This window comes from Anolis sagrei, chromosome 3 (assembly GCF_037176765.1).
Source record: "Anolis sagrei isolate rAnoSag1 chromosome 3, rAnoSag1.mat, whole genome shotgun sequence".
Taxonomy (NCBI): domain Eukaryota; kingdom Metazoa; phylum Chordata; class Lepidosauria; order Squamata; family Dactyloidae; genus Anolis; species Anolis sagrei.
In genome coordinates, this window is record NC_090023.1 from 192,104,383 (window position 1) to 192,132,150 (window position 27,768).

The following is a 27,768-nucleotide window of genomic DNA, read 5'->3' on the forward strand; positions in this document are numbered from 1 at the left end:
TATCTATATACTTGGGATCAAGAAAAAGTATCTCATGTGCAAAGGGCAGAAGAAGCCTTAATCCAATCCACATTTCTCTTTCTTTTCCAATTCTCAATTGATTATGGAGAAAACATATACACACTCCCCACTCAGTATTTTATCCCCAGTAGATTGTAGCAGGAATTCATCCAGTGGGAGCATTTGCTCCCCAGAAAATATAGCAGAACAAGAAACATCACTATAATTACTTTTAGATGCTGGATACATGACTCATAATATTCTGCATGCACTAGTTGTAGAGTTGTAATATGGGGGAAAATCACACCAGGGATCCCAGGTGGGTTGTTCCCAGATCTAGGCCTCCTGAAAAATAACACCACCACCCCCCCCCCCCACACACACACACAGACACATGCACATATACACAATATTGATATTTGGCATGTTGAGATGTCTAAATGGTATTTCCCACTATCCTCATGGTCTGCTAACCCATCTATCCCCTTTTTCCCAACCAGCCATGCTATAGTAGGGCTAAAGGGCCTGTGATAGCCTGTGATATGAGTATCCTCCAATCCTTACAAGTCAACAGTAAGCTTCCAACAGTAAGCTTGTGGTAGCTTCCAACTCAACCTTCTTCTGAATACAGATGGTCTTGGATAGTCCTCCTTTTCTAAAGCATTAAGGGTGAAGCTAGACCTAATTTGTTAACCTCACTTTAACAAATTACTTAGTTGAACTCCACAACTTTCCCATGGGGATAGACTGCCTATCCTGCTCTACAGCATCCAGCTTTGACAGAACAGCTACCATGACATCAACATTTCCCTTTTCTTCAGGAAGATAGCTCTTTTGGGTAGACACTTAAATGGCTGCCTTTTGGTAGGGTTCTTTTTTTTTTTTTATCCTCGCAGCTTTATTGAGAGTTAGAAAAGAAAAAAGACAAATTGGATGACAAGAAAAAGAAAAGAGAAAAAGCTGGAGGAGGTAATATGGACTGCAAAAATACAAAAGTTTCATGTAAATACCCAATTAAAGATTATGCTGATAATTCCTAATGGATACAATTTCTTTCCCTAAAGGATTGCCACAAGTGATTCTGAAATACTGTTTTTCAAATATTTAGATTTTCGAGAACACTTTCAATTTTGCTTGTCTACTGAATAGCAAAAGGGAAATCCTGAGCCCTGGAAAGGTTATATTTTGGAGTGCTCTCCCAGACACAGAGCGGTGTGCAGTGAGTCTCTAAAATATTACCACTTTTTTCTGAACTGAGGAATTAGGAGAAACATTGTCCCAGGCTTTTTGGGAGAAAGAGAAATTTTCCAGCAGTTTCTTGAAAATGGACTCATTCTAAGTAGAAACAGCAGAGTCATTCCTTTCTCCCCCCCCCCCCCCCATGTTATCAACTGAGTTCTGCTTTCAGATCATATGTGTTGCACAGCAAGCGGATCTTAGCCACGTCCCATGCACAAGACTCACAGATAAGAGTAGAAATGAACATTTTTTTTTACTCTTAATAGCAAACTTGCAATGTTGCATACAAGAACAAACAGTGCAAGAAACTTACATAGTATTTGTAAGTAACACAAAATAAGGCATCTTCATCTTAAGTCAAATGAGAAAGCAAAACAAACCTTGAGCAAACAGCTATTCCACCATAGGCTCTTTTAGAGCAGCACAACAGCTTCCCTCCAACCTGCTCCTCAGAGCAGAGCCTTTGAGCATAGATCTCCTCAAAGAAAAGGCTCTCCAGAACTGTATTCTAAAAAACCCATACAGTTATATCCTAGCGGTTGTGGTCCAAGTTTGCTGGTTTACCTACATTACCAGCTGCACATAATAATTACCATCATAAGGTTTTTCTTCAACACGCACACTTGGTCCTGCTACAACTTAGGGTAACAATGTGTGATGTTAGCTAATCCCATAAATCAGTTTCATGTGTATTGTAGTTTGGAACCCTTTCTATTTGATTTTCACATCAAACCTAGTCAACTTCATTCATATACACAAGTTCATATGTATTTTCCCCATCACACAGAGCATATGAAAATGCCATAATAAATGAATTCTTGTTTAATTTTTTCTAGCATTTGTAAAACTAGTCAGTTTGAGTGGATCTAAATTAGTACTTTTGTTTGAAAATACAGAATGAACATCCACAATCACCACCATGGCCCCATGTGAACTGAAGGTGTTCAACTGTTAATAGTGTTGTGCCAACTTCTTTCTCAATAATTTGTAGCCTGTTGCTTGTCTTCCTACTAAGGAAGTGATAGTAAGGGCACTTTTAGAATTGCAGAACACAGATTGTTCCATATTAATTCATATTCTGGAAGAATGTAGTTAGAAAACATCATAACTGAGAATCAGCCAACATTATGTTCACTAAGAGGATTAATGCAACCAATTTCTGCTCACTGGCATCATTCCTAAAAGTACCCATTTTGAAGTTTATAGGATTGTTCCAGACTTTAAAAATGCCTTGACTAAAAGGAGATGTAAAAAAATGAACGGTCCCTTCCTACACTGATGTCAAACTCATTATATGTTCCATGTGTCATCTAAATGCATTGTAAAATAACTGTGTTCTATGTTATAAGAACCTCAAATGAGAGACGTCAGTGATATATTGAAAGTAATGAAAGGAAACTCACACCCACAGCTTCTTCAGCAAGCTTACTTCATTTAACCCAGACAGATGCAAAGATAGTAAGAACTTTCCATTACAAAGCAAAATACTCCAAAGGAATATGGTAGTGTGTTTCCCGTCTCTTTTTAATTAACATATTTATTGGTTTGGTGGTAGGGATGTGCTAAAATTTGAAGTCTCTTCATTTTCCAGACAGTTAAATGGCAGACAGTCTTAATGAGTGTTCATGAACACAATGTTTCATAAACTCAACCAGGATTCAGAATGACAGTTGTTCATGCTGCTGTATGTAAATGCAATTGAAGAATATTGCAGTTGGGAAAATCTGTAGAAAACCTTATGCCGGAGCAGTAATGCCTGAATATGTAAGCTATAATTATGATCCTGTTATGAGTTTCTCAGTCCTGGCCTTGATAGTCTCTTCCTCCTCCACAAATGCCTCTACTGTTATATGAAGTATTTTAGCTTTGCAAATAAAGGTGAAAGGCTGGGGTAACATTAATAATGCATTAACACATTGCCTTTGTGCTTCTTTCTCTTGTATAGTGCATGTTTTGTTTTCTCATACTATTCCTCTTGAAAATATATCACTGAAGGTTATCATTATTATTTTAAAAAAGTTCTTGGGGAATTTAGTTGTTTTAAAACTAATGTCACAGTAGAGCCCAAGTTACAAGTCTACCTAGTGGTATCACTGTTTAGCCTAAATTTACCAATTTGAGTGCAATAACATCAAGTAGGAACTCGTGAATATCCTTATTTAAATCAATGTATACTACAACAGTCACAGTACTTTCAGGAAGGCCTGGTTCAAATGAGGTATCTAATTCATTCAGGACAAAGCAGGGTTTACTTGGTTTGTCCTGAATTAATTCACGTTTACCTGAGATATTGTTTGGAAATCTCACGTAAAAGCCCAACAGACCCTGTATTTTTGGACCTGCCTGGAAGGGCCCATACACAGCTGGGGAGCTGGAGCTGGCAAAGGGAACTCAACCTGCTCTCCCCAATTTGAACTGCTGATCAGTTGGTCAGCAGTCCCGCTGGCACAAGGGTTTAACCCATTGTGTCACCAGGGGCTCTGATCTTGGATTGATGAGAATTGTTGCAGATTGAGACTTTTATATAAAATCTGAATACAGTTGTTTTGCATACATTTCCTGTGCAGGAAACATTTTCTATGGAGAAAAAAACTATTTTTGGTGGGGAAATACTATATGCAAATTTTGTCCTGAATGAGTCTTAAACTGCCAATTGTCTTTTTAAAGTGTGCAGTTTTCAAATACTTTCTCAGAGTAAGGGGGAAATCGTATTTCATTTTGTCAAGAAATATGTATTTTTTTCCCTTATTCTGAGATTAGGGAGAAATACATGTATTTTGACTGCAGAATTTTGAATATAGTATGTTTCTCTCTGTGTGTTTGTATAATAAAAATTCAAAAAGAAAGAAAGAAAGAAAGAAAGAAAGAAAAGAAAAGAAAAGAAAAGAAAAGAAAATAGTCATTAATTATATCCTTAATCCAAGTTTAGACATTTCTGAGTTTCTTATCATGGGCACACTCCCCTCGAGGTTTTTTTTTTTTTTTTAAATCTACTATTGGAAATCCTTATGTTAATAAATTGTATTTTGTCCACAGCACGGTCTGTCTGGAAATGAACTCAGCCATAATCTGAACTCAACTATAATCTATTTTATTTCTTGTAATTTTCTGGCCTTGCAGTAGATAGAACTCAATATATTCATGTGACTCAATCTGCAGGATACAATAATATATGGAATACTATGTTTTAGCTTCCATTTTGTGGGTTTTCCTAAACCCAAACTGTAAGTGGTTAATTTATACTCTGGAGCATAAAATCCATTTATACTACAAGAGAAGACAAATGATAATATTCTCACGCACAGCAAGAGCGGATTTATACTCATAGTTTAATTTAACAGTGGTGGGCGTTTTGTTTTTTAACTCACTACATATGTCTTCTTAAATTCCTTTCTCTGTCTCATAACAGTGGAAAATCATTCTGAGTTATTAATCTGCATATTATGGGCACATATAGTAATCTAATCAAGCACTAAGAAGGAGTCCTAGCTGTTTTAATAAAGAACAAAATGTCTTTCTGCATAATATAAACATTTGCAGAGATGCAATAACATCTCTATGTTAAGATTTTCAAATATTGGCTTGAAATCAATATGGATTGTTCCATGACGTTTACAAAGCTTTTAAGTCTGCCTCGATTTTCCATCACCAATTTGTAACATTTCCTTTCTATTGCATTTGTTGGGAGAGGGCAGGTACTTTTTTTTGGGGGGGGGGGAGCCGACTTCTAAGAAAATGTGCATTGTTTAAGACAAAAAAATGGTGTTCATAAAATTACAGACAATACTTGGCACCTTTCCCGCTGCACCCCATACACTCTGAAGTATCCAAGAACTGCCCCCCTTCGCGGATGTTGTCTTGTTGTTGATGTTGTGTCTGCTTCTAATGTTGCAGTTGTTGCAATTTTTAAAAGTTTGAGCCGAGGTTGCTTTACCTCATTGTGCTTGGACTTCTCATTCAACTGTCTCTTAATGGAATTACTAAATGTATTTGTTATCTGGCTTTACTTTAGAATATGTCCCTTAACAGATATTTGACTATTCATCAATGAAAAGAGCCAGCTTTTTGAAGCACTGATGCAAAAGATGGCTCTTTTCATTGTGGACTGATTGGCAGATAGACAAAATAGGAATAAGCCAGAATTATTGGGAGCCAGGACTCAAATCCAGGTTCTGGCATTCACTCATTAGCTCACCTGGGGCAAATTGCCATTGTTTTCTTCCACAACCATTATGGGTATAAAAATATGTTAATTCCTGAAAAAGGAACCACTAATCAATTTGGTATTAAAGGAATTTAAGCATGAACTGAGTTCAGTTATGGCAACCGGGTTTTCTCTCTCTCAAAAATGAAAACTGCAAATTACTTGGAGTACTCATGGATTTAACAAGGATGACTGACAACTGAGAAATAGAGGGAGAAAACCTGGGGGCAGTGGAAGACTTTGTATTTCTAGGTTAAAGATTACTGTAGACGCAGACTGCAGCCAGGAAATCAGGAGATGGTTACTTCTTGGGAGGAGAGCAATGTCCAATCTCGATAAAATAGTGAAGAGTAGAGACATCACACTGGCAACGAAGATCCACATAATTAAATCAATGGTATTCCCAATAGTCACCTATGGATGTGAGAACTGGATCTTAGGGAAGGCTGAGCGAAGGAAGATAGATGCTTTTGAACTTCTGAGAGTGCCTTGGACAGCGAGACGATCCAGCCAGTACATACTTCAGGAAATAAAGCCTGACTGCTCACTGGAGATAAGGATATTAGAGGCAAAGATGAAGTACTTTGCCCACATTATGAGAAGACAGGAAAGCTTAGAGAAGACAATGATTCTGGGGAAAATGGAAGGAAAAAGCAAGGGCAAGATGGATGGATGGCATCCTTGAAGTGACTGGCTTGACTCTGAAGGAGCTGGGGGAGGTGACGGCCGACAGGGAGCTCTGGCGTGGGCTGTTCCATGAGGTCACGAAATGACTGAATGAATGAGCAACAACATCAAGATTTAGAATTGCTGTTCCAGGGGGGGAGGGGCGTTTGTTGGGTGATACATAACTAAGGAAGGTACAGTAGGTCATTTAAGGAATGCTTACTTTTGGAATAATGTATATTGAAATAAGTCCTGTACGGCAAAAAAAAATTGATTGTTGGGATGTATCAAAATAAATAAATAAATCAATAAATAAAACAATCATGGATTTTATGAGAATGACATTGTCATTTTCTGTCACCAGTGGGATTTCTGTTTGGGAACCCTGGTTAAGCAAGTGCTAAATAGCAGCAATGAAAAATAAGTAGCTGTCCCATCTTTCTTTGTAGTTTACAGTGGAAAAAAACACCCCATGAAACAAATACCTAAACCCAGTTTTTCTGCTACAAGACTTCATTAAAAAGCCTAAGGTGGCTAGAGCCTTATCTCACTTTTATTTGCTTTTAAATTGCCTGATTTGAAAGCCAATTACTCCACTTTTGACAAAATAATTGGAAAGATAGAACTCTTGACTCTTTGCTGGGTAGGTAAACAAAGTAACAAAATATAAGCTAATTGGTTGAAAGGAAGCTTTCTCTTTTCCCCCTCCTTTCTTTTTCTGAAACTTTGAAGGTTGCTTCCAATATGTTTTAGAAGCAAGGGTGGCTCTTTAATCCCTCGCTTAGGAAACTGAGTGTCAATGAAGTTAATTGCATCAGAAAGTCACCAACACCCCACCCCTCCCCAAGAAAACATCGCAAGCATTGCAAATTCATAAATAAAAGCACCAATTAGCCATAACTTCTATAAAACATTGTCTTGTCACACAGAGTGGAAAAATTGCAAGTATCTTTAATTGCAAGAAAAGTTTATGTGGGGGTGGTGGGGAATGGATTTCTTCTGCTTATAGTTATTCTTTCACTCAGAATTTTTTTAAAAAAAACTTCTTCAAGAAGAAACAGTAGGGTGAACTTCCTAACAGTCATTTTGCATGGCTTGCATGGCCTAGAAGCAGTACATTTATTTTAAAATAATTGATATGAAATTTAACTTAAGAGAACTGGAAAGCTGATGTTTGAGTGGGAAGTAACCATATAATTTACTCATCCCATGTGGTTACAAGGTATGCATATTACAGGGTATCATGGGGGAAAAACTATTGAGAAATGCCTCCCATGTTGCTAAAATGAACTTGGTCCAATATTTCATTCCCATATTCCCTTTCAGGAGAAACAAAGTTAATCTATTCTGGATGGTCCTGCTGTCAGGCAAAGTCTTTTCTCTTATGACCTCATCATACCTGGCAAATTTCAGTGGCAATTCCAATTGTGCCACGGCTTTGCCACAGAGCCCACTGGCTCCCACTACACATGGGAATAACTACTGGCAGGGAGACTCTGGGGCAAAACTGTGACAGAACCAGAGTCGCCACCAAAAAAAAGCCATTGCTGACAACACAAGAGTCTCCCCGTATTGCACTGCCCTCAATGGGGCAAGCAGGCTGGCAGATGATTCCTCCCATGTGATGAGGAAAGGGGGGAGGAACTGGCATAGTGTAAGGCATGGGCAAGAGGTCCCAATGCCTCCTGGACAGGCACTGTTGGGATCACCAGAATGTGCAGTGATCTGCAGTTATTCTAGAGATTCGTGTGACAAAGCTGATAGACACACATTTTGTGTCTTAAATCTGTTCTTTTTTTTCTTTATATTTTTTAATCAAAAGCTTACGAGTGCTTTTGATGTTCAAAATACAGAATAAATTCTGAACTCTAAGATCTTCCGGGGAGGCCCTCCTTTTCTCCCACCACCATCACAACTATGGTTGGTAGGGATGAGAGAGAGGGCTTTCTCGGTGCTGGGCCCCCGCCTCTGGAATGCCCTTCCAAGGGAAATAATACAGGCCCCATCCCTCCCCTCCTTTCGTAAGAGCTTGAAGACCTGGTGGTTTCAACAAGCCTTTGAGAATGACCAGTTCTAGCTCAGCCCCAAACATTGTTGAATATGGCCTTATACTTCCTACCTATTGCCCAAGTCATCCCTCTAATAGGCCTTAGAAATGAGCAGCCACAGACTCGTACCTGCTATGGCTGTTAGTCTGTTATAGAACTGTACTTAATTCCCGGTCCCCTCATATTTTGAGTTTTCACTAGCCTCGGCCTGGCCTTTTAATTGCTCTGAACAGGCAGGATTATTTTTAATATATATGTGTAATTGTGATAATTTTATGCTTATGTTGTTTTGTTAATTTTGTTATGCTGTTTACTCTGTATGTTTTGGTGATGTTGCTTGGAAACTGCCCTGAGTTCCCCTTGGTGAGATAGAGCAGTATATAAATAAAGTTTTTATTATTATTATTATTATTATTTGTTCCATAATTCTGCAACCAATAGAAATCATGATGATGATATGATGTCACTAGTTCCTATGCTTATTGAGGCACAAAATACAAAGAACCTGAGAACACGAGAACTGAGCAAGAAAAGGAATATAAATAGTGTTGGCAATATTCTGTAAAAGCAGTTTTCTCACTGCATATTAAGTACAGTAATTTCTGTAGAATATCCTAGGTTATGAAACATCGGTGTCAAAAGCTATAATCTCATTTGCTCAAACATTAAATTGGTCTCAGCTGTATTGGAGGAACCCTCCTTTGAAAGCACCAGAACATTACATTGTTGCTGTTTTTAATTTTCAACTTTTAATGCATCAATTGTAGTTATTTTCAACAACTATTCACCCCTTCTGTACTTGTTTACAGTGTAGGTAAGTAATCAGGCACCCTGCTCACAGCAAAATCAGACAGTTTACAATCTGCTGTGTCACAGATTTAACTGAAAAGATGGTGGCACTACATTATATATAGTTCATAATTGGGAACCATAGTTCCATATAATATAATATGCCCCATACATTTAAGTACTCTGGGGGACTCATCATCATCATTATTGGATTGTATAAGTAGAGTATAACTTGTCATCATTATATTGCAGAAGTATTAAAGAAACAACATCAACCAATACAACAGTGGTTCTCAACCTGGGGTCCCCAGATGTTTTTGGCCTTCAACTCCCAGAAATCCTAACAGCTGGTAAACTGGCTGGGGTTTCTGGGAGTTGTAGGCAAAAAACATCTGGGGACCCCAGGTTGAGAACCACTGCAATACAAGGAAAAGATATTGCATACCATTCTGGTATAACTCATTTTCTTCTCCTTTCTGATTCCATCTTAGTCTCCTACTTATACCTATCTCTTTATCCCCTGCCCCTTTCCCTCTATTCCCCCTCTCTTTGAAAACAGTTGTGATTCAATTGCAACTTTTATTCCATTTGTTGGATGATGGAGATGGTCTAATTTAGTTCCTTGTCTCGAAATAGAAAGAACTTTGGCTATCAGTTCTTTCTATTTCAAGACACCATAGGATATCAATTGATTGATTTATTTTTCCTTTCAATAATATAATCTCGGAGCATATAGTCTGCTAAATATTTGTACCATTTTATTTCCCATTTCTGTTCTCTTTGCATCCCAACTCAACTGTGCTTGTGTTGCTCCAATCAGATGTTTTATAACATCTGCCCAATCTTTATTACAACCATTTACTTCCATTTTTATGGTAAAAGGGTTTTTTTATTTAGCTCTATTTTTAGCCCAGATATTTCTTTCATTTCATCCTTTATTTCCCTATAAAATGCCTTGTCATAGTCCCACCACATATGTGTCAAGATTTCTGTTGTTATCTAATATTCATATTGGGCACACATCGATTTTATTTATTGGAAATTTACTTTGCCATTTTTTCTCAACATTTCAATGTTGAAATCAATTTTCCTCTTTTTATTTCTTTATTATCCACCCTTTTCTTTAGACACAGCCAATGATTGTCTAAACCCATGTATTGATTTCTCAATTCAAGTACTTGTCAAGCTTCAAAATAGTTCTGAAGGATAGGAGCTCCCCATCCTCCATTTTCTTGTGAAGAACAGAATGTCAGATTTGAAATTCTCTTTTGTTGGCTCCTACTACCCAAGTTTTGATTGCAGTATCATATTTCTTTATTATTTAATTTGGAATCCTGTATGGTAAGGCTTGGAAGAGGAATAGAAACTTTGGGAGAAACATCTTTATTATCTTAATTCATTTTGTTATTTCCCAATTCCATTTATTCCGGTTTTGTATTTGCTTGATGACTTATTTCCATAATTGGTTATAATTTATTTGTGTTACATCATTTAGATTTGGGATATATACCCCAAATATTTTAGCTTCTTTCCATCCAGTTTTATCCCCAGGAATGATTTGTATTTCTTTTAGCTCCTTTCAGGATAGGTTTTTATGTACAATTTCTGATTTTTCCATATTTATTGCTAGACCTGATATTTTTTTCAGTTCTATTATATTTAATACTTCCCTTATAAATTCCTCTGGAGAACCTAATACTACCATGACATCATCTGCCTAAACATTTATTTTTATTTCTTCATAACCAGTTGTATACTCTTTAATTTTGGTCATTTTTGATTGGCTAATGGTTCTGTCACCATAGCAAATAGAATTGAATGTCAGAGAGAGACATTCTTGTTTTGTGCTGCTTTTAATCTTAATGGTTATTGATTATTATTTCTGCTTGATACTCTTTATATAATTCCTTAATTATCTCACAAATTTCCCCAAATTAAAGTAGTGGACATATACTTCAACCAGCCACAACTCAACTGGCCATGATTACCCATTGGGCCTTTTCATTGACCACTGTGGAATGACTTGTCAGAAGAGATTCAACAACTAAGCAAGCTGTCAAAATTTAAAATAATTACAGATTTATCTAGTCCAGCAGGCCTACCCACTCAACTCTGAATTTTAAAATTACATTCTATTAGTATTCGTGTTTTAATCTTTGTTGTGTGTGTGTGGTCTTTTGTTATATCTGTGTATTTTAATTGTATTGTACCTTGAGGAGAGATGGGTAATAAATAAAATAAAATATCATGACACCTTGGCTTTCTAATGGTTCAATGTTTACAAACTTATTAAAATATTGTGCATAAAATTACCTTCAGAGTATGTGTGCAAGGTGTAAATGAAACGAACAAATTTTGTCTTTAGAAATGGGTCTCATTTCTGTGATATCTCATCAATGAATATGCAACTATTCCAAAATCTGAAAAAATCCAAACTCTGAAACATTTCTGGTCCAAAGTATTTCAGGTAACGGATATTTATTATTTGGAATTCTGGGACTTTTAAACACAACATGTGCGCTCCAGCATTAGCTAAATATAATTCCTGAACCCAAAACACTTCACGGATAGTGATTCAACGCAAACTGTTTCTCAGGATGACTCATAGGTAAAGTGCTCTTTAATTCATTTTCCTACAGTATAAATAGTACTTCTCCTCCTCACTATTAGTATGTCCATCAGCTGCATTTAAGCCTAAATAAAGGGCATCTGTAGTAAGCTGTTGAGAAAGGGAAGGGGGTTCAATAAGCTTCAGATCATGCCATGTCCCCTTCAGTGTTGACTAGCCTCTGATTGATTGTGTTTGTGGGGTGGGTGGGGGGAACCATAATTGACAGGTAGGAGCTGAAGACACCCGTTACATATTTAGTATAAAAATAATGTATTTTGACAAAGAACATACTGAAATATCAGAGGAGGTGGGGCTAATTCTTAAAAGCCTATGAAATAATCATCAATTTAACAATATGAAGCGGCAGGGGAATAATCACAACAAAATTTGCCTGAAGTTTCAAACAAAAATAATAATAAGGTTTTAAAAACTACACTCTGATAGCTTAGTTTATAGTTATGATTTTTATGGATTATGCTTAGATATATATTCAGCCCTCTGGGTTGCATTCACTTAATTCTGAATGTTTCTGTTACATTATGACATTAAGGCAAATCCTTAGTGCTTATTTAGCATTTGAATTCCAAAGCAATCTATTGTAGAAATTGCTTTTTTTATGTCCATGTAACTATAAAGTGTACAAATATTTGTTCCCTAAAGGTTATGATTGCTTTAAATCAAGCAGGCATATTGGGTTAGTGTTAGGTTCATTTAAATCAAGCCATTGTGTATTATCCATACATAGGAAATTTGAATATATATTCAAATTTGCTGTGGATACAGCTTTGAATTAAGTTTTACACATTTACTGGGCGGGAGAGAGAGATTTAGTTTATGTGAATATAGTACACTGTATAAAATAGCAATTTTTCAAAACATATTATGCACAAATTATCTCTGAATATTGGAAATGTCCAATATAACTATGAAAGATTTTACAGGTTGAGCATCCCATATCCAGAATTCCAAACTCTGAAATACTCCAAATTCCAAAATTGTCCATATGAGTGGCTGAAATAGTGATTTGTTATGGTTCAGTGTACACAAATGTTGTTCCATGCACAACATTATTTTTTAAAATGTATAAAATTACCTTCAGGCTATGTATATAAAGTGCATATAAAGCATAAATGAATGTTACGATTACACTTGGATCTCATCTATATAGTATCTTATTATGTAGGCATATATATTCCAAAATCCACTATATAAAATCTGAAACTGAAAACACTTCTAGTCCTAAGCTTTTCATTTAAGGTATATTAAACCTGTATAATGTTTCCATATGCATAAAAGAGAAGCATAAAAATCACTGTGTGCATCTGGTGCTTTAGTGGAATTTGTTCATTACATCAGCGAGAGATGTATTTGTTTACTCCTCCTGAAAAAAACAAAACAAAAACAACTTCATTCTTTACCTTCATTATATTTTAACCTCAATGGGAATCTCAAAGTTTGCATCTCCCAAAGCCTTGTGGAGTGCTGCTACAAGGTGAGAAATATTGTTGTAAATGTCTTTAGTGGTTTACTGAATACTACATATATCAAAATTTACTCATGTCAGGCCTTCTCTTAATTACAACTTCAAGTTCAAACTCCATGCAAAACGATTGCATGTTGAAGATCTTAATCCCATTGACCAATGTGTGTGTGTGCATGTGGACAAATTATCTTTTTCCATTTTGAGTTTGTTCTTGGGGCCAAACTGGAGAGAGGTCAATTAAGTGAATGTAACTTTTAAAGAATGTACAGTTGGTCCTTTGTCTCCGATGGGGTTTGGCTCCAGCATTCCCCAAGGCTACCACATTCATGGATGCTCGTCCTCTTATATATAATGATATAGTGAAATTATAGCCTTTATATAAAATGATAAAATCAAGGTTCACTTGGGAGGGGGATTTAGGGAATCGGAATATTTGGTTTAAAAATAACAATGCCATTGACCAGATGCTAGATGAAGGGTGTATTCAAAGGACAGGTCTGCCCTCCCCCAGCTATTTAGTGGGTGGTGTGGGTAAAACACATCTTCAAGTAACAGCTGTTGGAGGGAAATATAAGGTCATGGATTACTCACTGGAGATCTAGGAAGAGTACCAACTGTGCTTTTAATGTAGATGTAGAAGAATAACCAGATGTCACTAAAGGATCCATCCTATAGCCATTGGATGTCCCTGGGGTCTGAGCCACCCCCAGAAACCTCCTTCCAGAGGTGTGGAAATAGTAGCCCTGTGGAACTGCATGGGTTGAGTATTCTGCTGTGCCTGTACAATGCAGGATCTCTGGTAATATGTGTGTGTTTTTAAGAAGGGGATTGGCATACACAAACACAAGGACTTCTACTAAGTAGGAGCTGTCTCGATCCAATTTTCCATTTGAACTAACATATTGCAAAGTTTGTCAAGCAAAGTTTGTTAAGTTGTTCATTAGCCTAAGCTATATAGGACATGGGGATATAGAAAGCTACAGATATATAACAGTACAGTGGGTCCTTAGTATCGACTGTGTTTTGATTCCAAGATCTCTGTGGATACTAAAATCCATGGCTGCTCAAGTCTCATTGTATATAATGGTATAGTAAAATTTTGTCCCTTAGATAACATGGTGACCAACTCAAACGAGTACCAATGTGTACCTGAAGATGTGTGAAATGGTGAGAGGTTAAAACAGAATTTGCTTACAATCAGCATAGTGCTTGGCGTGTAGCAATATCACGGTTTGCCTTTGAGAATTTTGTTGACTATTTTTAAATTCTGACTGGTTGAATCTGTGAATGTAGGGCCCTTGGAGAAACAGGGCTGATTGTACAGAGTTATGTTTTAGTATGAAACATAACTTTCCACCTTATACTAAATCAAACTGATGGAGAAGTAAACTTCAGTGTTAAATTGTTATATTTCCTTTTACAGTTCCAATTAAAATTGCAGTTTAAGAACCAATTAATACTTATTAATTTCTAAAAGCTCTTGCTGTTTTTGGGATATAAAAAAGAACAGGAATCAGTTTGAAAGAACCGGACTGGAAATGAGGGAACTGTTTCTCACATGAATGGCAATCTTGCACCCAGCTGGGAAAGGATGAAATTACAGATTATGTTAAATACATGTTATGTAGACCTATCTCTGTGGTACTGATGCTTGCTCAAAAGCAAACATGGGGGACTTATTCAATCTTTCAACTTGTTTCAATGAGCAGCAAATTACATAGGAACTCTATTTTTTCATGGAATGTTTCAGCCTGTATAGCATGAAGAACACTGCAATTCTGTATTACTGATATTACTATATTGGTGATAAACAATGTGTAGACATAGGATCATGTAAGTCTTTTATGACTTGTTTCCAGAATCACCAGAATAGACTTTTGGTGGTCAGAAAAGGATAAATTGATTCTCCTCAAACTCCATAAAAGTGGTAATCCATCTTATAAATGAGTTTTCAGAGGGTCCTACACTATTAAACCATCAAAAAACCAAATACCAGTTTTTAAAACCAGGGAACACTGGAGTCTACACAATTATAGCACCATAACTCTGTTTTAACTGCCATACTGGCAACATCCTATGGAATACTGAAGTTTGTAGTTTAGACCATAGTACTATATTTCAAATTCTGAGAGCCAGTGTAATATAGTGATTTAAGCTCTGGAAACCAGAGTTTGAATCTGTACTAAGCCATGGGAACTAGCTGGGTGACCTTGGACAAGTCAAATTTTCTTAGCCTCAGGGGAAGGCAAAAGAAAATCCTTTCTGAACACATCTTGCCAAGAAAGCCCAATGATAGTTTTGCCTTAAGGGTTACAATTTTGAAGGCACAGTACAACTTTAACAAAATTAGGATTCCCAACTAGTTTGTTCTAATGCCTCCGTAAACTGCAAATCCAAATATCCAATAGGATGGAATTATGGCAGTTAAAGAATGGAATCATCACATTCTTTCATTTTGAAAAGACCTCAAAATATACATTGTTGGTCAATGAATCCTTCTGTTTCCATTGCTTCTTTGTATGTTTGTGTTTGGTGTTGGGGGCGGGGGAGCAGACTTATACAGCCTTGTTTCTTTTCTTTTCTAATGATTTTCTTGTTCCTGTACCAAAGAGGACAAATGTAATTTTGAGAACCTTTGGCTTAGGTCATCTAATGGCAATCATTTTAATCTGGGGAAAAAGAGAAATCAAGTAATGAACATGAAGTTGTCATTTAGGCATTTTTATACTATCTTTGGAGATTGTTGTAGGACTTTCTTGTTACCTTTTGCATGAAAATAAAGTTTCATTATTAATACCAACAATGAGACAATTCTGCATGAATAAGATGCTCAGAAATTCTCTGGAAGGTCTCAAGACTGTTCATAAAATCAGCATAAAATCATACATGTTTCTTCCAAATACATGTATTCTTCAGAATACATGTTGTACAGACAAGTAATATGAGTGAGCAATTTATGAAACATACACACATTTACAAATCTTACAGAAGAGTCTATCAAACAAATTGTTTGATCATATGTGTTGTCAGGTTGGTTTTGATCTATTTTTTATCATTATATAAAGATCCACTTTGATGTATTCTCAGCCCTGGATATTTGATGAGGCAAATTATTGTAATTATTTGCTATTTCTAATTTTAAAATTCAAAACGACACAAATCAAGACAAACCTCAAATAAGTTCTCATGTTTGTTTTAATTGTTATTTTCTAATGTAATTTGTATTTTATTGGAGATACCACCTTTTGGTGCTCTTTGGTAGAAAGCAAAGCACACATCTAACAGATACATATAGTTGTGAAGTCTGCCCATCTCTCTGGTGTAACTTGCATGCCTTCAGTTCAACTCCAACACTGCCAACCATGTCATAGCATTTTCTTTTCAGTATTTACTCAGAGGTTTGTTTTTGCCTTCTTCTTTGGCTGAGAGAGCTTGACTCAGGGATTGAAACTTCATCTCCCAGAATCCAAGTCCAACACTCAACCACTCAACCATATTGGTTCCTTGGACCATGTCTGTTTCTGTTATTGTTAACTGCCATTAATTGACTTTACTCATGGCAATCCTATGAATGATAAAACTACAAGTCACCCTATCATCAGTATTCCTGCTCAGGTCTTGGAGACTCATCATCCTGGCATTCTTGGTTGAATCTAACCATTCCCTTTTCCCAGGACCTGTCTGCACTGCCCTATCTGCTTTGAATTGGATTGTATGGCTGTGTAGACTCATATAAGCCATTTCAAAACAGACAATATGGAATATCTCCTTTGATAGTCTGGAATATATGGTAGTGTAGAAGGGGCACTACTGCCTTCTACCCAAACAACATTTTATTATGGTCCCAAGACCCCTATTGCACTGTATGTATACAATGTAAGCAGGTAATAAAATTAAGAACATCCAGTCAATTAAACACACAAATTGATAAAATTTATAACAGTTAAATACTGCTTAAAATACATGTTGGCTAAAAACATAGGTAAAAGACTACAAGAAGTGCTGCAGTGTGTCTACATTTGGAAATTATCTAATCCTGGCTGCCTCAGAAAGAAATCGGCAACCGCCAAGGTCACATGGGGGAGTTGTCACTAAGTAGAAACTTCACATAAAATTTCACTGGCCTTCTACCCATCCTTAGCCCTCCCTATCTCTGCCCGTTTCCTATTTTCTATAGCAGTGGTTAGAATAGCATTTCTTTTTTCCATGGTTCTCACATCTCTCCTGAAAAAAATATAGCATGTAGAGAAATGTTGTCTATGGCCTCTTCTACACTCTCATATAATACAGATTATCAGTTCAGATAATCTGGATTTTCTATGGTGCTGTAGAAGGAGGCAGAGTTTGGACTAGTCAAATATTTAGATATCTTGTGTAGAAAATGCTAACTTGTGATTGCAGATGTGGTTTGCTGCTCTAATATAGTCTGGCATTCTGCCTGTAACTTTATTTCTGACTAACTTGTTTTGTATTTTGTGGGTGTTAAGTTGGCATGGATGGCATAATGAACAGAATGAAGTTAGATATCTAATACATGGCACTACCTAAAAGAATCCCACATCTTATGTGACTGTGGAGCAGAACAAACAGCTCTGCATCTGTATGCTTGTCCACTATGCCCTGCCTCATGTATAAAGGAAGAATTGTTGGAGGCTACAGAAAATGCCATTGCTGTTGCCCGTTTTTGGTCAAAAGATATTTAGCTACCTGTGCTCCTTCTATTTTTATCAGTTTTATACTAATTTATGCAATGCTTTTGATACACAATAAATAAATTCCGGGTGAGCATCAAATATATTTAATTTTTGATTGAAGTATTGCCATGGCCCGGTTGGCCTGGCCGGCTGGCCGGATTACCGCCGCCGTTGCTGTTTGGCCCCCGCCGCCACTGTTGATGGTAAGAAGATCGCCGTGGGGCCGCTGGGCCACCGGGCCGCTGCGGCTGGCTGCTGAAGGAGGGCGGCGTTGAAGGAGGCCGTTGAAGGAGGGACGCCTGACTGCCGCTAGGCCGCTAGGCCGCCGGCAAGTCACCGCGGCTGAGTGCTGCCTGGCCGGAAGGAGAGGCCGAGTGCTGCCTGGCCTCCTCCGTCATACCGCTGGGCCGCCAAACTACCGCCGCCGCCGGCTGCCGGAGTGGAGTGGTGAAGCCGGGTGATGGGCCGCCGCCGCTGAGCCACCATTGCCGGACTGCCGCCGCCGCCGGCCGCCGGGTGGGGGGGCCGGGCGCTCCCTGGCCTCCGCAACCGCTGCCGGTGAAAAGTCATCGTTTGGGCTGCTGCTGGGCTGCTGGGCCGCTGGCCCGTTCCACCATCAGGCGAGTCCGCCCCGCCTTCCATCTCAGGCGAGTTTTCCACCCAGCTTCTCCATCGTCGGCCGAGTCCGCCCCGCCTCTCATCTTCCGCCGAGTCCGCCCCGCCGGCACAGAGGCCGGGATCTCGTGTTGCCTGCCCCCTCCGTCAGGCTATTGCTGACCACCGAGGGCCGCTTGGTCGGAAGGAGAGGCCGAGTGCTGCCTGGCCTCACCCATCAGCCCACTAGGCCGCCAAACCACCGCCACCACCAGCTGCCAAGTGGAGAGGCCGGGTGATGGGCCGCCGCCGCTGAGCCGCTGCCGCCGGACCGCCGTCGCCGCTGCCTGCCGCCGGCCGCCGGGTGTGGAGGCCGGGTACTCCTGGCCTCCGCAACCGCCGCCGGTGGGAAAGTCATCGTCGCTGGGCCGCCGCTGGGTTGTTGGGCCGCTGAGCCGTTCCACCTTTGGGCGAGTCCGATTTCACTGAGCGCTACCCGAGCTTGGCCACGGCTGCGTAGCCATTCCATCAGGCCGCATAGGACGGTGTTTATTATCTATGTATGGGTCCTATGAAATGAGATGAACCGACCTCTTGTGTAGACCGCTGTGTGGACCTTTTGCCGGCCATTCGTTGTGGATTTTTGTGTAGATCTTTAAGCTGGCTTCTTCGCTGTTATTTACTGAGCAAAAGTGTGACTGACCATCTGTGCTGCCCCACCCCCGAGTTATCAACTCCGGAAGCCTATCCGCTGGTTTACCAACCGTCTAGAGTCTCACCGGGGTCATAGCAATATTTAGTTTAACTACCACCATTATCACCCCATAAGGGGTAGTCGTATAATATCAACTAGCACTTTCCTGGTAGTCAGTTGTTGCCATCTGTCATTATTGTAATAAGAACGAATTAGAACACCTAGGCGCCTGCCATCTGCTGCTAGATTGCACCAGCACTTTCGCCCCTTCCCTGTCCCTCTGTGCCGCACTTTATATCGCTAAGTAGAGCACTTTAGACCTAGCACTTTATTAATGTGCCTTTGAATGTGTGTTGCTGCTAAGTAATTTACGATCATTTACGCTCACCGACGGACTGCTCCTGAAATCTATGCACTTTAAGACCTGGTCTATTGAAGCACTCGGAATATCGACTACCATCCGTATCGCTGCTACCCATGTGGTCCCCTGCCCCCCTTTGTGTTCTGTTTCTGTTGCTCTGGTGTAGCGGAGGGGGCAGAAGAGGAGGTGGCCCGGAGCCTGTGATTGAGAGTGTGGTGGGGAGGGGGGAGGAGGGGGAGGGGGGATGCTGGCAAGAACCGATAAACCTAACAACAAGCGTAGGAGAAAGTAATCTTATGGCTCATAACTGCGGCATGGAGGGGGGGAGGTGTTCCACTAGCCGAGGGGCCCCCATAGAGGTCGTGGTGGGAAGGAGGAGATGCGGGAGAAGGAGACCTCGAATTCGGCCTAATTCGGACCGCTTTTCCAAATTAACTATTCCCAATAGGTCTCCTAAGGTAATTTGGTGTAACCAGGTGAGCGGGCCCTCTGGCTTGAAGGTGGTGTTGTTGAACGCCAGGTCTGTCAACGGAAAAACAACTTGGATTCAGGATTTAATCCTGGAGGAGCGGGCAGATCTGGCGTGCATCACGGAGACCTGGTTGGATGAAGCGGGGGGCGTAAATCTCTCCCAGCTGTGTCCTCCAGGTTTCTCCGTGCAACACCAACCAAGAGCCGGAGGACGGGGAGGCGGGGTCGCAGTGGTCTATAGAAATACCATCCATCTAACCAGGAGCCCCATCCCGCAGACCACAAATTTTGAATGCGTTCACCTGAGGGTGGGTGACCGGGACAGAATAGGGATTCTGCTAGTGTACCGTCCACCTCGCTGCACTACAGTCTCCCTACCTGAGCTAGCGGGGGTGGTCTCGAGCCTGGCGGTGGAGTCCCAACGGCTTCTTGTGCTGGGGGACTTCAACATCCACGCCGAGGCAACCCTCACAGGGGCGGCTCAGGACTTCATGTCCGCCATGGCAACCATGGGGCTGTCCCAACAAATAACTGGCCCCACCCACTGTGCTGGACACACATTGGACTTGGTTTTCTGCCAGGGATGGGAGCAGGGTGGCGGTGTGGAGGAGCTGTCCATCTCTCCGTTGCCGTGGACCGACCACTTCCTGATTAGATTTAGGCTCACTGCGCCCCCTAACCTCCGCAAGGGTGGAGGACCCATTAAGATGGTCCGCCCCAGGAGGCTAATGGATCCGAATGGATTCCTGACGGTTCTTGGGGAGTTTCCCGCCACCGCGGTAGGTGATCGTGTCGAGGCCTTGGTCGCTCTCTGGAATGGGGAGATGACCAGGGCTATTGACAAGATCGCTCCGGAACGTCCCCTCTCAAGTAACCGAGCTAAACCAGCCCCTTGGTTTACTGAGGAGCTGGCAGCGATGAAGCGAAGGAAGAGGGTTCTAGAGAGCGTGTGGCGCTCGGACCCAAGCGAGTCAAACCGAACACGGTTTGTGTCCTTTTTAAGGGCATATGCCGCGGCAATAAAAGCCGCAAAGAAAACTTTCTTTGCGGCCACTATTGCGTCTGCAAAAAACCGTCCGGCGGAGTTGTTCCGGGTTGTCAGAGGTCTTTTAACTCCCCCTATCTCAGGTGGGAGCCCTGACAACTCGGCAGCGCGCTGTGAAGCATTTGCTCGGTTCTTTGCAGACAAAGTCGCTTTGATCCGCTCTGGGCTGGACGCCACATTAGATGCAGTCTCCGTGGATGTGACACAAGCACCTGCTTGTCCGATTTTGTTGGATTCTTTTCAGTTTGTGAAACCCGAGGATGTGGACAAGATGCTTGGAGGAATGAGACCCACCACGTCCATCCTAGACCCCTGCCCATCCTGGCTTCTGAAGGAGGCCAGAGGGGGATTGGCCGAGTGGGTAACGGTGGTGGTTAATGCCTCCCTTCGGGAAGGCAAGATTCCAGCGAGCCTAAAACAGGCTGTTATAAAGCCGCTGTTGAAGAAACCATCACTTGACCCCACTAAATTGGACAACTTTCGGCCTGTTTCCAATCTTCCCTTCTTGGGCAAAGTCATGGAAAGCGTGGTGGCCTCACAACTCCAGGTATTCTTGAGAGACACGGATTATCTGGATCCGGCACAGTCTGGTTTCAGACCGGGACATGGTACCGAGACGGTCTTGGTCGCCTTAGTGGATGATCTGCGCCGGGAGCTAGACAGGGGGAGTGTGTCCCTGTTGGTGCTCCTGGACCTCTCAGCGGCCTTCGATACCGTCGACCACGGTATTCTTCTGGGGCGCCTTGCAGAGATGGGTCTTGGGGGCACTGCTCTGCAGTGGCTCCGGTCATTTCTGGAGGGTCGTACTCAGAAGGTGTTACTGGGGGACTCCTGTTCAATGCCACAGCCGTTGACCTGTGGCGTTCCTCAGGGTTCCATCTTGTCCCCCTTGCTGTTTAACATCTACATGAAGCCGCTGGGTGAGATCATCCGGAGTTTCGGGGTGCGGTGTCACCTGTACGCAGATGACGTCCAACTCTGTCACTCCTTCCCACCTGCTACTAAGGAGGCCGTCGAAGTCCTGAACCGGTGCCTGGCCGCTGTAATGGTCTGGATGAGGGCGAACAAACTGAAACTAAATCCAGACAAGACAGAGGTACTCCTGGTCAGTCGCAAGGCCGAACAGGGTATAGGGTTACAGCCTGTGCTGGACGGGGTCGCACTCCCCTTGAAGGCGCAGGTTCGCAGCTTGGGTGTGACCCTGGACTCATCGCTGAGCCTGGAGCCTCAGGTTTCAGCGGTGACCAGGGGAGCATTTGCACAGCTTAGGCTCGTGCGCCAGCTGCGCCCGTATCTTGGGAAGTCTGACTTGGCCACGGTGGTACACGCTTTGGTCACATCCCGCCTCGACTACTGCAACGCTCTCTACGTGGGGCTGCCCTTGAAGACGGCCCGGAAGCTTCAGCTAGTCCAACGCGCGGCAGCCATGTTGTTAACGGGAGCAGGACGCAGAGAGCATACAACGCCCCTGCTGTCCCAGCTCCACTGGCTGCCGATTTGCTACCGGGCCCAATTTAAGGTGCTGGTGTTATCCTACAAAACCCTAAACGGTTCCGGCCCAAAATACCTTGCAGACCGCATCTCGGCCTACGAGCCCACGAGGGCCTTGAGATCATCCGGGGAGGCCCTTCTCTCGGTCCCGCCTGCCTCACAGGCACGTCTGGCGGGGACGAGGGAGCGGGCCTTCTCGGTGGTGGCCCCCCGGCTGTGGAACACCCTCCCTGCTGAAGTTAGACAGGCGCCCTCCTTGATGGCCTTTCGTAGGGGCCTGAAAACATGGCTCTTCGAGCAGGCCTTCAACTGAGTGTATCTTGGAATGACACTGGAATGAACTAGGACTACGAATTTCGGCTATGACCCCAGGACTTGACGAAGCGGATTTTTAGTATAAGTATATGTTATGTTGTATTTGTCTGGTTTGTATTGTCGTAATTTACTGTACACTGTCTTTCTTTCTTGCTGTTCACCGCCTCGAGTCGCCCTCGGGCTGAGAGGGGCGGTCAATAAATGCAAGAAATAAATAAATAAATAAATAAATGGTCATTATGTGAGCAGTTATTTGTGTTAATAAATCATTGCTTTTGTTGTTGTTCCTATACTTGTTTAATTTCTCCTTTATAGTTGGGAAAATACACTACCTCATCAGAAGGGGTGATTTTAGCATACTAAGACAGAACACCGTCACCCTGTATCGGGACAGGACGGTGTGACATCTGGATGAGGCCACACCCACAACAAGGGTGAAAGCATTTCTTGAATGCTTCCACCCCAACTCGGAAGGTCCAATGGAGCCAGAACAGGCCTCCCCATAAAGGCGATTTTTTCCCCATGTAATGGGGAAAACGTTGTGGAGAGGGAGCTGTACACAGGGCAACGGATTCACACCAATACTCCCTCTTTCCTCACAGAGGCCCGGCAAAGTGGGGTACTTTGCCTGGGCTTTCTGATTAGGCTTATAGTATTGTAGTGGCATGACAACCATACATTCCTTGCTGTAGCCATGGCGTAATGATCCTGCCATAGCAAAACCATTGTATTCCCTAGTAAGATTTCACACAGAATTATGATAATCTCTTAAGAAATTATAGTTTGGCATAAACACTCTCTCCCACACCCATTATTTTGCACTTCTCTTACTTTTTTGTCAGCAAATTGCTTTTTTAGCTATCTAAATCTTCACTGCTTTTGTGGCCTTTAGACCCCTTTTCGTTGCTGTAAAAGATAGTCTTTTTAAAAAGTGGCAAGTCACATTATAATGATTTATGGTATTTTTTTTAAAAAATACTCCTTCAGCTCATAGAGGTCTATATACAACGCTGGTTTATAACATGAATGCTAGCCTTATCCTGTGAAAATGCAATGTGTGTATATATCAATGCATTAGAATGGCAACTTTAAAGATTTTGAAACAGAAAATGCAATAAATATTGGTTAGTTGATGCTGTCTTTTCTTTTTAAAATAATATAGTTTTAAAAAAAACAACTCATGCTCATGTTTTGAAGTGGAATGTGGAGGAGGAAGCAGTTATTTTTCAGTTTACTTGTATTCAGAAAGGGGGGAGAACTTTTGGCAGTGTGTTCTTCTCTCATCATACTTCTTCCCCTTCTGAAAAAAAAATTGGATGTTATTTATCTCATGTGGAAGCCACACACACTTCATGTCCGATAGTCTTGCCATTTCTCCCAGCATTATTCTCTGCTCATGACTATGTCATTCTGTTGCCTGAAGTGAATAACAAGACAGATGCCCCTCCATTTCAGGTAGAAAATTTAATAGGAATGGCAGTTGAATATTACTTCAGCACTGACATCAAGGCAGCACACCTGAGGCCAATAGATCTCCTTAGAGGATTTACACACATCTTCTAGAGCAGTGGTTCTCAACTTGTGGGTTCCCAGATGTTTTGGCCTACAACTCCCCAGAAATCCCAGCCAGTTTACCAGATGTTATGATTTCTAGGAGTTGAAGACTAAATATGGGGACCCACAGGTTGAGAACCATGGCTCTAGAGTGATTTGAAACATACATATTTCTCATCATCGCTCCTCACCTTCCTCAACATCTGCTGGTGGAGACCCCTGCATCAGATAAGCTGATGGTAAAGACATAAATCCTGGCTTGATTTGTCCTTATATGGGAAATGGAAAAGCCCTTTAAAAAAATTGGTAGAAGCTGCAACAAAATTCATGGCCTCCTGAAGAAAAAATGTCTATCTTTGTTTGTGAAAAATGTGATTAACCATTGCCATGTTGTACAACTACTAAACGTGTTTGCACTGGAAGGGTTGTTTGTATCTTTGTGACTGGTCAGGCTGCCCCATGCCTGCTGTGAATGTGTATGTGCTTGGCTTCAAAAGAGAAACAGGAGTTTTAACAAGTTACATTTTGCACAAAGACAATAGAAAATGACTGCAAAAGAGAAATGGCAAGTCAACTGGAGGATGATTGTAATGCAGTCTTATAGTGCTGACAATCAGTTTCATGTGAAATTCCAGGAACAGAATGCTTTTTTGACACCCCCGCCTAATGGTTGGGCCAACCCTACTCTTGAAACTCATGGGCCATCCAGACAGCCCGTTTATTGTGAAAACTTCTGGCGTTCTGGCTAACCCGCTATTAATTCACCACAAACCAGGAAAACCCTACTGTGGCAAATTAATAAGATAGTGGATTTATTCTACGGGATAAACCCACTACTTCTGATGTCTGGAAAACTTACCCAGCTGCCATTACAGTCTTGCCAGAGCTTTCTCGTCGTGTAGAAATGACGTGCCAGGAGAGCGATTTTAGGGGTTGTAGGGTTTTGGGTTGGGGCTTAGGGTGTCCCGGTGTTGTACTGGGAAGTCCCAGCACACGCTTTCTGGGGTGTGTGTGAACAGCCCTCCAGGAACATTCGTGTTTTTTAAACATGGATGCTCCTGGGATAAAGGGCTGTCTGGAAGCGCCCTGAGATCAAGCCTTTTTACTCCTTTTACCTTCTGCTATGAAAGGAGAAATAACAACAGTTTAATTTCTTCATGGGGATCGTCTAAAGAAAGAGCAACAATTCCACCCCTAATAGCAAAGCATAATTAAACTTACTACTAACATCACACTTATTACATGAAACATTTCTACTCCAGTACCAGCTGCTAGTATCAAAGTCTGCTTGAACTCATCCTCAGAAGACAGCAGTGCATTGGTGCATGTTATTAGAAACAGGCAAAGACCCATGAAATTCATTCCACTTTACATGACTTCCTTTTCTCCCCTTCCTCAAAACTGTCTTGTAGATTTTGCAAGAAGAAAAGATTCAAAAGCATATTTGTCCCATTCACAGGACGCCAAGCTGTTTGCTGTGCGAGTTGGGAGGGTTTTCTTTAACAAATAGTCAATATAGAAGTGTTGCTTGGATGGAGACCATACCATGAGATGGAGGAACCAATCCTTTCTTGCTTCAGTCCAATTCTTCCTCCACCACTATCCTAGTGGCTGCTTCTTGCTCTTAGGAAGAAAGATAATGACAGAAATGAAAAAAGGAAAAAATCAGGTGCCAGTTATGTGTTTCATGTCTCATCTGTGGATGGAATGTGCCCAAAAACCATAGCTGGACATTGTTGTAACAAATTGATATTTCTTTTACTCCCCATATGTAGCATCCTGGAGTACCATTATTCCATTCTTCTACTTACAATATAGTTCATTCACTTGCTAGAATCAGGTGAATTCAAAAGGAGGAAAGGAAAGCAAAAAAAAAAAAGGACACAAAATGAATCCATGTGAACAATTAGGTGGAAAACTCTGATAATTTGCCAAGAAAGACTGTATAATAATAACATCAATTGACAACATCCAAAGCTTCTTAAAATAAGCTTGCTCCCGAGACCCTTGCATTTTTATATTGTGAAATCAGTAACACATTTATTATGGTTGGTATGCAGGTGCTGCTTCTCGAAGGGAAACCCGGATGACTCCTCTGATGCCAACTCAGGTCACCAGGGTAGCAGCTATCTCTTCACCAGCTGTGACATTCATGGCAACCAATTTGGTGGATCAGACATTAACAGGTGTGTTTATGTTTCACTATACTGATTATACTGCTAAAGCATATGTTCCATATTTGCATACTTTTCAATCAAATCAAGCTTTCCACATGGCACAGTAATGGAAGAAAAGTCATTTTATTTGAAGTATTTTGAGATTCTACTAAATCTGAATCAGAATATACACAAATCAGGTACTAGTGGGATACAAATCCTTGTCCGGCATCTTCTAATCATTCATCCAACAGTCATGACAGCAGTGTTTATTATGGCAGAATTATATCATTCAGTTCTTCATCTCCACTCACTTAAGAGTTAAATGGTACTAGAGTTAAGAATCTGTGCCCCATCTGTTGACGAAGAGATTTTTTGTATTTTCATGTTTTTTTCACTACCATATATACAATTGTAAAAGTTACCATCAGGCATAAATTGATGGCATATTGAAAATTCCAGATTTCAGTATGACCCATAGATAAACCAAGGGTCATTCCATTAAGAAGGGAAGACACTAACGCTGCCATCTTTGGCCGCTGCCACCACTACTATCTCCCCACAAAAGCATTAAAAACAGATCAGAGGTGGGGCTATGGAAGAGATATTTGAGGGATTGATGCATCTTTTAAGTTGACTCAGGATGAACTAAGTTTTTGCCTTTCACCTCTTTACTCAGAGAGGGTGATGGTTCCTTTATTGATAAGAGTTAAGTACTCAAATTGGTCCATGAATAAATTGATCTAGTGTTTTGGACTTAATTTTTTTTCTAGACTTATACATAAGTATATAGGGTCTTTCTTTTTTGCCTCTTTGCACACATAAGCAGCCAGCTGCTATACAGATGCATAAACAAACAAACGTTGTCTATGTTTCTGTATCTTCTTTATGCTTTAGCTAGGATCGTCCTAGGTTTTCATTTAAACTGAATCAATGACTACATCTTCAGTAGTAAGGTAAAGGTTTCCCCTTGACATTAAGCCTAGTTGTGTCCGGCTCTGGGTGGTGGTGTTCATCCCCATTTCTAAAACTAAGAGCTGGCATTATGCATAGATGCCTCCTAGGTAATGTAACCAGCATGACTGCATGGAGTGCCATTACCTTCCCACCAAAATGGTACCTATTGATCTACTCACATCTGCATTTTTAACTGCTAGGTTGGCAGAAGCTGGGGCTAACAGCAGGTTCTCACCCCCGCTCCCTGGATTCAAACCACCGATCTTTCAGTCAGCAAGTTCAGTAGCTCAGCCTAAAGAAGCACTGAATTCCTCTTTTTTTTTCTCCAGGTGCTGCTTCTGGCCTTTTTGAATGTCTGTCCAGGGAAATGATAACTGGTCCTTTAAGATGCCATTG

The 27,768-nt window shown here is 41.0% G+C and overlaps 1 protein-coding gene across 1 annotated transcript in view; it reads left to right on the plus strand.

Annotated features, from left to right (window-relative positions):
• TCERG1L (transcription elongation regulator 1 like) overlaps window positions 1-27,768 on the plus strand; it is a 226,277-nt gene that overhangs the window by 120,929 nt on the left and 77,580 nt on the right. Inside the window, exon 5 of the mRNA XM_060768650.2 lies at window positions 26,320-26,445. Within this exon, the coding sequence (XP_060624633.2) occupies window positions 26,320-26,445 (126 nt within the window). The remainder of the gene's footprint in view (window positions 1-26,319; window positions 26,446-27,768) is intronic.